This window comes from Pollachius pollachius (assembly GCF_949987615.1).
Source record: "Pollachius pollachius genome assembly, chromosome: 14".
In the NCBI taxonomy this organism is placed as follows: domain Eukaryota; kingdom Metazoa; phylum Chordata; class Actinopteri; order Gadiformes; family Gadidae; genus Pollachius; species Pollachius pollachius.
This window is the reverse complement of record NC_136947.1, coordinates 6,532,730-6,547,797: the sequence shown is the minus strand read 5'-3', so window position 1 is coordinate 6,547,797 and position 15,068 is coordinate 6,532,730. Positions and strand designations below refer to the sequence as shown.

Genomic DNA, 15,068 nt, shown 5'->3' with positions numbered 1-15,068 from the left:
AGGTGCCAAACATACTTTCATATGTCTGACATTACAAAAGCCCCCGTGTTTTTCCTTTAGTTTTGTCCGCCGCGCGACGTGAAAAGCAGTCCGGCGATGTCGCTGCCCGCGACGGAAACAGCCTCCTACACGACGGAGGAGGAGGAGGTGGACCAGTCTTACGGCGAGCGTGACCGCAATCGCCCCCGGTGTCAGGCATCCTAAAGTTTAGTTACCAAAAAAAATAAAATACAAGGAATCGACTCTCTCTGCGTATCGACCGCGCTCCACACGGCGTCCTGGGAGGGGGGTTAAAAAATAAATCAGTCAGACAAAGTCAAATGAGGAAAGTGAGAAATTAATTTGTGCGCCCTCTTGATTTCTCCACAGGCAGACATCGATCATGTGGCGACCACCGCCCGCCCGCCCGCCCCCACCCGCCCCCACCCGCCTCGCTCTGGAGGACGCTGTGACGGGGGGGTGGGGGGGGAGAGGAGGCGAGGCGAGAAGCGTGTGTCTGAGGGGGTCGTCGCAATCAGGCACACTCATTAGCCCCGCTTTGGCTCCTGATGGTGGGGAGGGAGTCCACCCATCGCCTCATGTCGCGAGGGAGGGAGGGGGGGACACACCTCCCACATCTCCACCAACCCCCACCTCCACCGTCCCCATCACCTGCCGCCGTCCCCCCACCGATACCCATTCGATGACGCCTGATGGGGCCACAGAGGACGGCTATCTGAACGGCCGTTAGGAATGAAGTGAATACACAGGAGGACGCAGAGTCCAGAAGAAATCACCAAAAAATTCGAATCGAGAGATAGCACGCCCGGTGAGCGTAGACGGACAATGCCGCAGCGATCAAACAATCCAGACATTCAAGCGCTACACCCTGAGAAACCCGTTTTGTTTTTTTAAGCCGACTCGTCCAATGGCTGACCTCGGCTGAGTGGTGGCGGATTAAGGGGACGGGGGGAGATGAAAATGCGGAGGGTTGTGGAATCGAGGAAATTTATTGTGGTCACACAGCTTGGGCCTTTTGCATAGGAAAGACGTTTTTTTTTAATGCCATCTTTGGAGTTGTGGGTAAATGGAGGGACTAATGTGGCAGGGAAGGAGTACTCAGGGTCCCCAGTCTGCCGGGCAAAGCCATCCATATCGGGTTTAAAATAACCACGCCTGAGACTTAACCTTTACCAGAGACAAATGAAATGAAAATATACAGTGTGGTGCATCAGGAGCAGGCCTCATTCATAGGGGGCTTTCTGCTAGCCTGACCTGAATTACTGCTCAGTTCCTGGAGGGCCGGCGGTGAATGGCACGCCAGCAGACAGGACACATTCATCTGGCTAGCACTACTCTACATCATACAGACAGAGGAGTGAGAAAGACACACACACACACGCACACACTCACCCAGGCACGTGCACGAAATCATGAGGACGAGAAGAACGAAAGAAAAAAAGAAAAATCACGCACATGCAAAAGCAAAAAATATGCAGAGCAGCATGCTTGTGCAGACACAGGTGCATAAGCAGGTGTGTGCGCAAACACAACTGTGTGTGCACAAACTGACACATACACACACACTGAACCACACACAAACTGCACAAACTGCAAGGCAAAATAAAATGGATGTATTCCTCAACACCTAGACATGTGCGCTCTGAAATAACACTTACTTGGTAAAATACTGTAAGTTAGCAAAACCTCAGAGAAAGGAAGCATAGGAACCATGCACACTTTATTTTACTCTAGGAACGCCGTTATTCCTGACACATGCAAGTACTACGATTGCATAAACACAGAAATACACACACACACACAACCACGCTTTACCACATACACACACAAACAAAAAACACCCATTACCACACACACACACACAAGCACCCACAGAACCACACCCATTTACACACAAACACACTCTACTTTTTAGCCCAAAATGATGAAATATGAAATGGGAGAATTACCGCTCGGAATGGCAGTCTGCCCGGGACTGTGCTGGTCTTCTGTCACATTGTCTTCTACTGCCAAGGAGAGAGAGAGAGAGAGAGAGAGAGAGAGAGAGACAGAGAGACAGAGAGACAGAGAGAGAGAGAGAGAGAGAGAGAGAGAGAGAGAGAGAGAGAGAGAGAGAGAGAGAGAGAGAGAGAGAGAGAGAGAGAAAACAGTTAACAGTGGAAAATAAAACAAGTCGAGCACATTTAGTTGATTTAGTTCATCCTTGACTTTTTTCATCATTTACTATTGAGATTTTCTTTGTATGGAAACTGGGAGCTCTTTGGACACTGCTCAACCTGTGGTTTTGGGGAATACACTATGATGTCTGTCATATGTATGTGGCTTGACAACAAAGGCAACCGGCCAACCAGGTGAAATATATCACATTGGGCTTGGAAACAACGTAATGTCTTTTATGACATTTCATTTGTACCTTAGCAAGCAAAATTCAAACCCCAAAAGGTCACCCATACATTTTTCTCACCCTACATACAAAAAAAAAAGAACACAAAAATGCCCTCACAGGCTCCGCAATAATAATAGAAAATAACATATTTGTACGCTATATGAAGTAGTTGCACCGCTATAATGCTTTGGCTAGCTCTTGCTAGACGGTTTGGTTATATAGGCGAAGGCATGATCAGTAGGCATACCTGGACCTATGCATGCATTGGCTAAAATCACAGGCACAACTTCTGGTGGCAACGCACTTGACTTTCAGTTTTCACAAAAAAAAGAGAAAAACTAAACACAAGGTAGGAACCTTTTTACACTGGAGGCTTTTTCGGATTCTTTTTGGCCCTTTCTATTTTCGGCGAGAGTTCCTTGTGGCATGTCAAGTACAAGTAAGTAAATGGATTTTAACAGCGGGGAGAGAACAATAGAGTCCCCCACCTGTTTCCATGCAAAATGAGGATCTCACAGAGGACCTCTTACGCCTCGGCGTTCCACCCCTGCAGCTGAAACGCATTCACCATTATGCCTTTTCTCTATCTAGCCTTTCATTTTCCCGGGCAAAGACGCGGAGAGAGAGGCGGAGGTGGCGGAGGAGTGGGAGGGGGACAGGGGGGGGGGGGGGGTGGGGGGAGGTAGGGGGGTGGGCTAGACAGGACCTCCCTGCAGGGGAGCGTTGCAGTGGCTGCCAAAGCCGAAATCGGCGCACTTTTGAAACTGTGCAAAATATCCTGTACTTTGCATAATTAAGACTGGATCCTATGGCGGCAGAAGCCTTTCCCTCAAGGGGGCGAGCAAGTCAGTGTCAGGCAGGATGTCAGCCCCCCTCACCACCACCACCACCACCACCACCACCACCACCCACCTCCTCTCTCTCTCTCTCTCTCTCTCTTTGTATCAAAAAATAAACGAATTGACAGAAGAAAAAAGGAACGACGACTGCGTTTCCCTGACAGGACTCCACTTTGCCACGACGGAAACACAAGCCGCACATCTAGACGTATATCAAATAACCCTCCCACACCTCCCACCTCTCCTTTAATATTCGGCTAAAAAATGAACTTCTAGCACTAACGACGATACCTCCCTCTTCCACTGCGACGACAACATGTCTTTGTTTACATACGCCACGTCGACGGTCATTTACACCTCAGACCGTTCCTTTGCTCCATCTATTAAAAAGTTAGGCAAGATCCTGGTGGTTAGGCGCAGTGGAGGTCTGTGTCCTACATGGCCTACAGGGAGGAGAGCTGTATACAGTCAACGGCAGACCCTGCAGAGAGGGGGGCTTCGGTGACTGATGCCCAGAGAGTTTAATGAGTGGCTCTGGTGCTGTTGAGCGCCTTTACTCCAGCGACTATTAAATGGGAGAAGGACAGGGGAGTCCTATTACATATCTTATTGCTCTTTCACACATTGGTGGTGGAGAGGAGGAGGACTTTTTTGGTTTTTGATTACATCCCTATGGCGAGATAAGAGAGGTCAGGCATATTGTTTAAATTTAACAATGCCATCGGAACTTTAACATGAACGGTCACCACTGAGATTGCTGTTAAAGTGTCTAATTTAAATTACTACTAATAATAATGCTAAATATTTTTCAAATCAAATGTGACATTGTAGCAGCGTGATGAATATGCTCTCGTTTATTTTTATACCACTAATAGAAGTTCGACTATAGCATAAAGCATGTTCATACAAATAACAGACGAATTCAATTAAAATACTGTAAATCCATAATCACCTCATAATGATTAAAAGCCAAGTTGCATACATCTCATTTAAACACAGTGTTGCGCTGTTTACACGTCACATCTATCAGTTAATTAATTTTTGACAGGGTACAGTGTATCACTCTGCCAGTGACACACTGTAATCATGCAGCTAGCTTTTGTTGATACAATGCAAAAACACACATGGGACCAAATCAGCGTTGCTCCTTTGATTCTCAAAAATGGAGCAGGAATAATGTAATCCCACAACAAGTGTCACAGCGTTAAAGGCCATTAATTAACATGCTATCCACACATGCACACATACAAACACACACACACACACACAGGCATACACACACTCTCACACACACACACACACACACTATACGTTTATTGTCAATTCCCATGTAAGGACTAGTTAGTGTAGAAATAATAATGATAATATTAAAACATCAAGAATACGTGAATTACTCTACGATAAAGTCACATAAATAAAGATAAAGCTGCTTATATGGCACACTGATTCCGAAAGCAAGAAATAAGAGTAAAAATAAACCAAAGAAGAAAGCAAAATAAAGAAAGAAATAGAAAGAAAGAAGCAGTAAGAAACAGAAAGAAAGACAGTAAGAAAGAAAGAAACAGTAAGAAAGAAAAAGTAAGAAAGAAACATAGAGAATGAGGTGTTTCTTGCTCCTGATATACGCAAGTCATCTGCTTGGTTTCAGCCGGTTTGGACGCTATGGCAGCGAGCACAATGGCTGTGTAATCTGCCCTGACTGACCAGCAAGGAGACGCTCGCCACGGGGACTACAACTCAATTTAGCTCAGGTCAGCAGGTCAACCCTCCTCAATTAAGCCTGTGGAGGGAGGGGGGGGAAGGACACACACTGCACATGAATAACTTTCTTAATGAGCAGTGTTTGAACTGGTTATTAGTGTCATAAATAATTTGTAATGGAGGAGGATGTTAATTGTGTTTCATAATATTTTCTGACCCCGCATATATAGCCCTTTAATATACATATGTAGCAATGTCTTGGAAATATAACTTCATGACACACACACACACACACACACACACACACACACACACACACACACACACACACACTTTATCCCACAATAGCGCTGCCATAATCTAGGTATTAAGGTGACATTAAGCACAATGCAGGCTGGCAAAACATGGCCGCCACACAAATAACACTTAAGTGACAGATCATTTTATTGTGAGGCGGTGGCGGGAAAAATCAATCACTGCCAGCGAATCAGAAGTGTGTCTCCATGTGGCAGACAATCCGTGACAAGGGGAGAGACACATGCCATGAAATAAGAGGAGAAATCGGCCAGCTCCCGCGACACCCAGCCCAACACACTGCGCTGCATGTCACCCGCACTGACAGCCATGCTAATGGGATTTTTTTTTTTTTTTGCTACGGCTCCATCATAATTTTCTTAATGATAATACTAACCATATTTTTGTGTCACATTAGAAAAGTGTTAATGGGTGTTATGCCACAGATCATTAATTGTTAGCGGGGCCTTGAAACAGAAAGCTCAGCTCCTTTAAGACGAACACTAACTAACACAGGGGCTAATAGAGTTTTAACTAGAGGAAGGGGAAAAAACATTTAAATATTTAAATAGCCACGTTTAATTTAATGAGTCGTTAATCATGTATGGGATTAGATGTTATTTTACTGTGAATTATTTTGTAAATTAACCTGGCCCAATTTATATCTTATCCTAGGAAGGTGCTTCAGAATGTCATACAGTGAGAAATCATCAAAAAGTAATGAGGAATTCTAAATCAGGTGCAAAAATAGCAAAATATGAAAAGCAGTAACAAAAGTGTTAACATATTTTCTTTCAACAAAGTTTATCATACAGGCTGTATTTAATTAACCCCACAACTGTATTCGTGCAGCTTAACTATTTTGACTAAAAATAAGAAAATTGGAAAATGTATTTTTCATGGATACACATACTACTTACATTAGTAGTGTTTGCGACCTAAATTCAAAACAAAACTTTCCTTTCATCGAACGCCAAGTAAGTTCAATCGTGTGGCGATGAAACCCAGCTCTGAATGAAAATCAAATATTTAAAGTGTACATGACACAAAGCTGATTTCATGACATCCACCCATACTTGGGGGAAATGGCGCAGAAAATATATTTATGTATGCAGACGACAGTCCTCCTTCTTAGCCAATAAACACATTAGAACCAGACTAAAAAGAGAGAGAGAGAGGGAGAGAGAGAGTCATTTGTTCTCCATGTAAAATTAATAATCTGCTCTCACACTAGTCAAGAAGTGCTTGCAGGAGAGTCAACGTGGCAGTCATCACACACACTAGTCTTTTTGGAGTGTGATTCCATCGCCTTATGGCTGCACACACACACACACACACACACACACACACACACACACACACACACACACACACACACACACACACACACACACACACACACACACACACACACACGACGCAAACCGTCTGAGGCAATGTGCTGACCTGAAACTTCTCCTGCACATCAAAACAAAATTACAATGTGCCCACAGTTGAGAGCTGTGGAAGGCGTGGAGATTGAGTAAATGTCAGTGGCTAGGGGTGAAGTGTTTGCATATAAGCGAATGATGTATGGTCGCGTCCTGCGCCATTTATTCCCCAAAGCAATAACGTAGCCGGATCCTTCTCGCAGACTTAATTGAAATGGGACTTGTAACGTTGCCCTTTTCCTCAATGGGACAGAAAAAAAGACCAACATAACCTCTGACACACGCAAGCAGCAGATACCAACGAAGGAACTGAAGAAGGGCTAAGAAATGTGTGTGTGTGTGTGGGGGGGGGGGGGGGAACTGCCTGCCAAACTGTCAGCAGACTAATTTTTTTCGTCTTTTTTTATTCTGATCATACTTTATTTACTTGTCCAGGAACTGCCACATTCCACACCGACATTTATAAACCACATTCATCTCACACACACACACACACACACACACACACATGCTAAAGTGTGTCTTTCTGAGCGAGGAGGATCCCCGCTCCACACTGCTGACCACTGCCTCCAATCAGAACACGAGCCTGCATCAAGAGCCGGCCGTTAGGAGGTCAGCAGAGGAAACCCTACACATCTCCACTCAACAGACACTCGTGGAAATGATAGCCTAAGTGTTGTCAAAACACACATGGGAAAACACAGATGTGGGTAGCCACGCACGTACACGTACAAACACACACACACACACACACACACACACACACACACACACACACACACACACACACACACACACACACACACACACACACATCCAAACACACACGCACACATACGTGTGTGTTTGGTGAACACACATGTAACGTATGTTGACGGACACGCAAATACACACAAAGCCCAAGTGTACACAATACTGCACTGAAATAGTCGATTTTAAAACGCCTTTCAAAACACACAATCCCATTGTTTTTATAATCAACAATTTTTGTAGAGAAATTTCTGAGATGATGGAAAGTTATTTTCGACATCTGTATTAGTATGAGGCTCTGTCCCTAAAGGAAAAGACACAGACAAAGGACAATGGAAAACATCTGCCTGGCCTTTTCCCTGGGACTCATCCAAAACAATATCAATGACATATCTATGTGTTCTGCACTGCTTGTACACGCTACATGAAGACATAAAAGTAGCAGTAGGCTAGTTTGTGTGCCGTCTTTGCCATTACAGTAACAATAACAACACAAATAAAGCAATCCCTCCAGCTTAATATGCATGCATGTTTCCACACACACACACACACACACACACACACACACACACACACACACACACACACACACACACACACACACACACACACAGACACTGGCACGCAAACAGGCACACTCAATTCTAAACTATGTTTCAATCCTCACACAGCAAAATGGGATCACACTCACAAAGTAAAAAAACATAAGAAAAAGGCAATACCCACACCAGCATGTATAAACACACTTGTGGCGCATGCTGGCAAGAGGAGAATTATATATAAGTTATGCATCTTTTGAGCATAGAAAATGTCCCAGCAACCGAAAAAAAAACGACCAATATCAATCTGCTCTGACAAGTAAGATATCTATTTATAGAGCCGTTTTCTGAAAAGAAAGGGCTGTGCAAGTATAGAACACAAGAATATGACAATTGTGAGACGTTCGTGCACTCACATTCCCCCCCCCCCCCACACCCCCTCTCTCTCTTGGGTATTGATTTAAAATGGTGGCTGCATGAATGTACTACCGCAGACCATGTAATCTTTCGTTGAGATGAAGACTTCCGAGAATGAAAGGGGAAAGAGAAAGGGGTCCACAGACCACAAGCTGGGAATGTGAAATTGTGGACAATTATTTGCTGAGCAAAATACAATGCCTGCCAGATGAACTGGAGCTCAGCCTCCAAAGCCCAGCGCACCCCCCCCCCCCCCCCCTATCAAAACGCTAGAGAGGAGAAAAAAAAGTATGGTGTGTTTTTCCTCTTTTAGTGACTCGGTCTCGGTCTTTGCCGTCCCCAATAATGGCCCACACACATAGACACAGCCATGGGGTACCACCAAAAGTATTTTGTCCGAAGCCATAATACGGATAGCCTACATTTTGAAAACTCTTCTGTCACATCACTGAAGGTAAACTACACGTCTGGAGAAACACAAACCGGAGGAGAGCCATGCTTACCGTGATATAGACGGCTGCCTCTGGCTAAATGTATTGTCTTTTATTGTATATTTTATCTTTAAAGCACAGGTCGCGTGACAACTATTTACCAAACCGGAGTGACATTACACCACATGTCGCTCGCTCGCGCCGACGTTATCAACACACGCGAGCGCCACAAACACGCACGCGCACACGAGAGACACCGCGTTAGCCCACATAAACAATTCTCCCTCTGATACACGTCTTCCTCCACCTATATCCCTCTCATCCCGACCCCTCAAACACCCTCACACAAACACACACGCACGCGCACCTCTTCCCCACAACACATACAATGTTTCCTCGGAATCCACCTCCTTTAGTTTCACCACCAGACGAAAGTCACATGACACGTGACACTACAAACCATTCCATCAGACGGATCAAGTTCCAAACTTCGGCGTCCATCGTTAATAACAGATCCCCGATGTTTCCCTCCTCTCTCTCCCCCTAAACCAGCCAGCTAGCTCTCTATCACCCTGGACTTACACTGTTGCTCTGCACATGATCCATAGCCGTGCTCTGCGGTGATTGTTACAACAGTGGTGCGTTACAGACTTCCCCGGTTGTACACACACGCACACGCAGGGGTGAGCAGCACGGTGTGTCCACCACCGATGACATGCTAGCAAACGCTCCCGGTTGTGACATTGTTAGGGAGGTAAGAGGTAAGACACCATCGAGCCAGCTGAGTTCACTCGCCACGCCGGGTGTAGGATTGTCATATCTGTTGTTTACACCCACAACCACCAAAAAAAATTGTATCTCTTTTTTTTTTTTATGTCAGAGCTAGCCAGCATTAGGCTATCATCACTTACCTTTCAGTGATCTTGGTTTAGCTTGCTTGCGGCGCGACATCCTATTAGAAAACGCTGAAGTTCAAGCTCAGTTTCTCGTGTAATGCGTGTGCACTGGGATCGGAATATCGTAAGACGTACTCTCTTTAAATCTCCCGGAGCAGAATCGCGCGTTCCTATTTATCATTACAAAAAGATGTCGCTCTTTGCCGTAGCCCCCTACGATGGATGTAGACGCGAGTTTAGGGTGTTTAGTGTTGGGGAGAATGTAGATGGTTTAGGATTAAATCCAATTAGGTCCCAATCGTGTTGGAGTTCTCTATTTAGTTGAAGCGGTTATCAGGAAAAGTGGAAGAATTTAGTAATTCCGTCATGCGCTTCCATTCTCCGGTGGAGCAGAGTCGCGTGTGGGCATGATGTTCGTTTATGATAAAAGCGGAATATTTGCTTTTCGTCTTTGATCTCAAATGCAATCGCGTGAGAAAGACATCAGCAAACAACGCGTCCTGTGAGAGTAGGGCAAAAATGCAACAAAACCAAAAAAGAAAAAAATACACTTTTCACTGCATATCCACCTAACAGACCCAAAACTATTATACACTCTTCCTTTTCTCAGCCTGGTAAGCTAATCATATAAGAGGTTCGGCATCTGATCTAAGTCAACGTCTAAATTGCTTTAAAAGAGGATGAAGAAGCAGAGAGAAGATGGAAGCTCCCTCCTCATCACAAACCTGCAAGGTCTTGGACTGCGCTGTCGCTCCGGTAGTCCACATAATAATGGAAAATGGAAGCAAGGCCCCCAAAGCCATCAGGATGGCTCCAGAGGGGGCCCCTACCCCGCAGGGACTCGCTCTGTACGTAATCACTGAGGAAATCATTGTCAGCCTGCCTGCACTCACACACAGACAGAGAGGCATGATTAAAATCCTAGGGATCACGGCAAGATGCGGATTTCTGGATCTGCTAGTCTGCGGATCGGGAGTCGAACTCTAAACCCAAAGTCGGCTCGTTCACCCTCGCTTCTCCTCTGTCTCGGCTCGCGGTCGGCCACTCTCCGTCTACGGCAGACGGACTGGTCCCCCTTCTGGTAGAAATGGTTAAGCAGAAAGACATTTTGTGGCTGTTGACATACAGTACATCTGTCATGTAATGGCACGCGAACGCTCTTTAAAGATTATTCGCGAGGTGGATATCATTTCTGCATAGGATAGTAAATATGGTTCCTTGTTGAGGTTGTTTATTGCTTGATAAATATATATTTATTCAAACAATTTAAATGAAATTCTTAAAAATTATATAAGCAAAAAATGATTTTATAAATATATTTAAAAAAATCATGTAGTTTACTTATTTATTAGCGAGAACCGTAGGGCTATTGGCTTTAAAGTCACCATTTGCCATGGGTTGTATACATGCTTTATATTTGTATTTTTGGGGTATTATGATTAAATGATATTTTTATTTTGAACACCAAGCACATTTTATATCTTTCAAGCTATTCTTTCTTTTTTTCTTTCACTTTCTTTCTCCCTCTGTATTTCATTCTTTCTTTGCTATCCTTTCTCTCCTTCCATCCATCATCCGGTCTCTCCTCTTTTCCCCATGTCAAAATGTCCACCACAGTGTCTCATAATGTATCCACAGCTGTGTGTGTGAGTGTCCAGGCTCCATGCCCCTGCTATGTGAAAATGAGATCCAGAGAGGACTCACGCGGTGGGCTTCTCACTCTGCGCTTTTACCGCAGCCTGGAGGTGTATAGCCTCTGCCAGGGGCCTCATCTCAAAATCACAGCCTTTACACACCACGCATTTCCCTCTCCACTTGATTCATGACGGTGATGTGCGAGAGTCTTATGGAGAGGAAATATTAAGATAAATGCATGTTGTATAACCGTAATATATGCGCCGTTGTGGCAGTGGATCATCAACAAACTTATGATTTAGGACTATGATTCAAAATGCCCCAAAGAATCTCATCCCGGATTATTTTTTTTCCCGTTGCCTTATTATTTGTATTTTTACTCTGAGTAAAAATATAAATAATGCTTCACCGCTGTACTCCAGAGCCGTGGCCTTGTGATTTAATGCCCTCTGTAACTTAACAACTCTATTACTATTAAAATAGTTATTAATAGGGTATTTTGCTATGCATATGCTATTACACATTGTTTGAAATGTCCCTTATGTTAATATTTAAAATTGGATCTTCATTTTTGAATATTATGATGTAAATATGTGACAATGTTCTTAACTGACAAAAAAACCTTCTTACTACCACTGTTATTAAGCCGTCTTTATATTTTTGTTTCCGTTTTCGGTTCCTTGATACTTAAGTTGCCTGCAGACACGCAGAACCAAAGTGGGCAATTGTAACCTAAATACGTTGTCAAGACATATATGTTTTCTCTCCCTGTCTTTTCGGTAATGGGAGCTTCGCCGCTTGCCTATCAACCGCCCTCCCCTCCCACATCTTGTCAGCCAGGCTTTCAGAAGATAAGTAGGAGAATGAATGACATGGAGCCGACACCGAGCTCTTTGAACGCGTCAAAACGCTCACAAACTACAGTTAACCCAGTGAACACAACCAATAGCAAAACATCTATTTAGTATGTGCTTGGAGTCTGTCAGGAGGAGGGGGGAGGTCTCGGCTTGCCTTAAACTTCAATGTGAACAGCGACACCCCTCCCTCCATACCCCAGCCCGCCCCCACCCCCCCCCCCCCGTCCAATCCCCACAGAACCCCCCGAAAAAGCCCTCCCAGCCCCGTCTCGACACTCTTGTCAAACGGATCCCCCGAAGTTTTAGTTACCACCTTTCCTATACACCACCTTCCTGCCCCTCCCTCTCCTCCCCCTCCACCCCTGACTGCCACTCGCAGCAACTCTCTCTCTCTCTCTCTCTCTCTCTACCCGTCTCTCTCCTGCTCTTCCCCCCTCTCTCTCTCTACCTATGCTCTTCCTCTCTCTCTACCTCTCTCTACCTCTCTCCCCCTCTCTCTCTCAAACACAAACAAACAGTGCTCCCCGGTCCACCAGGAATGCTTGCTACTTTCATCAGTGACAAAGTGAGTGGGAAAAAGGCTTGACTTGGCTCAGCGCTTGCACAGTTTGCTCTTCGAGTTACACTATAGACTCCAAGGTTGTTGTTGTTGTTGTCATTCTGTGTGTGTGTGTGTGTGTGTGTGTGTGTGTGTGTGTGTGTGTGTGTGTGTGTGTGTGTGTGTGCGTGTGCTTGCCTGTGTGTGGGTGCTCTTCAACGGGAGGAAACCTCTTCTGAAGAATGTGGCTCATGATGCTCCACCACTCTGACACTGCTCATCCCCAAGGAAGAGCCACATGAATGTGAGGGAGGGAAGGAAAATAAAACATATATTTTTAATCTCAATCTCCTGGAACAAATGGGAGCAAGGCAAAGTCAACAAAAGGTGTGTCCTTGTCACTCGATGAGCAGCTTGCTTGCTATCTAAATACAATTCTTATATCAAAAACCATAAGCTCATACGTTCTGATGTTGGCGGTACAGTCAGTGGTGTCTCTTAAAGTTGAGCTATTTCCCCCTTCTTAATCCACTTCCACCATCATTCAATATCTAAACACAGTAGTACCCTCATCCACAGGTTGTCATTGGTCAAGTTTACCTAATGAACCCAGGAACGGATTGAGTCAAGCAACAGTTACATTGCTACGTAATCAGTTCAAAAATATGAATTCAAGAGGGAAAAAAAGTAAAACATCATCTGTGCAGGATCCCAGCCTCATAAGACGTGAGATAGATAGTTATTCATCCAGTTATTTTCCTCTTTGACACACCTCAGCTTCATATGAAGGAATGTGTTGTGAAACTGAGCAGTTGTGCGCCGCCTCGCCCGCCCCCCCGTTGCTTGCAGTTAAGACACACGGACGCCACAGTGAGCGTGCGTGCCAGAGAATCTGAGATGCCACTCTGGCTCCTCCTGGGAGGACCAGCTCCCCAGCGGACTCTGTCATCCCTTGGGGGAGGGGGGATTCTCTGGCCTTTCCCCCACAACCACCACCTCCACCACCTCTCTGCCTTCCCCCCGACCCCATCACCCTCTCACCCTACGTCTGTTTTTTCCTCCAAAAAATGCATTGTCCAAAATAACAAGTATTGTTATTCTCTCTCACCCCCTCACTCTCTCTCCCCCTTCTCTCTCTCTCTTACTCTCTCCCTCTGTCTCATACTTTATCTTGCTGGAGAGTGTGAAAGTTTTGGTTTGTTCTAAGGAGGTGTCTGGTGCAGACGTGATCACTGTAGGCTATTTAGAATCTTGCGGAACAACTAGCGGTTTATAAGAACAGCCGGTCAATTACATCTGTTGATGAGGTCAGCTGCACAGACATGAATGCAAACAGATGCACACACACACACACACACACACACACACACACATGTGCACACACACACAGCCATACATACTCTGGACTTGGCTCATTAAAACCCATCGCGCTACTAAAACTCAGAGATGTGAACGTTTCCCTCGAGGAGCCGAGTGCGTTCATTTTGAGAGAGGCAGAAGTTTGGTGTTGTTTCTCAATTTTTTTTCTCGCTTATAATTACAGAAATTGCTGGAATGCATGACCCTGAGAATAGGGCTCCGTCCTCCGAGAGTCCACCAGCAGCATCATCAGCGTCTTCCTGGTGTGTATGTGTGTGTGTTGGTGTGCACGTGTGCACGTGTGCACGTGTGCATGTGCTGGTACATGTATGTGTACCCGTTGATGTGTGTGCGTGTGTGTTTGTGTGTCTGTGTCGGAGTGGGTGGCGAGTGCCACCCACTCCAAGCATGAGTGAGGTCGAGGCAGTGCCCCCATCACCAGTAGGATCCCCCCCCCCCCCCCCGCCCACGGGGACCTTCAACTACGCTTCAACAAAGCAAACTCCCGAGGCGGGCTCAGGGAAAAACAAGAGAATAATAAAATAAGATTGAGATCGGGAGTGACTGAACACAGTGCTCTCGCCGAGCAGCAAGGCGTACTTTTAGGCAAATTAAAATAGATACGATAACTTTGCCAACAATTAGCTGAAATGGAACAAGTCTGTGAATTCCCACAATTAAACAATGAATAATTGTTATTAGTAATATTTGCATGTGCAAAAGACGCTGAAGAAAGCACATTGAACCAAAACATGAAGGATTCTTTTTCTGTATTTGCATCCGCAAACCAAGATCCGGTCCATCGACGTTCCTACCCAGCGATTGGAAATAGTTTCGCTCCGTTCTTCGAGCCGGTGGCTTCCGTCGACAGGTTCAACCTTCCCTTCCCTACATCCTCTAAACAGGAAGACGTCACAAAGCGGAGCGGCGCGTGCGGGGGAGAGCCGCGGCCGGCCCGCGTCAACACCCGGTGACCTTCCAGTTGGATATCCACAA

At 45.3% G+C, this 15,068-nt stretch overlaps 1 protein-coding gene across 1 annotated transcript in view; it reads right to left on the bottom strand.

Annotated features, from left to right (window-relative positions):
- Positions 1-9,795, bottom strand: part of znf521 (zinc finger protein 521) — a 111,069-nt gene extending 101,274 nt beyond the window's left edge. Inside the window, 2 exon segments of the mRNA XM_079750245.1 lie at positions 1,950-2,006; positions 9,699-9,795. Coding sequence (XP_079606371.1) covers positions 1,950-2,006; positions 9,699-9,738 — 97 coding nt within the window. The 5' untranslated portion in view covers positions 9,739-9,795.
- Between the last annotated feature and the right edge of the window lie 5,273 nt (positions 9,796-15,068).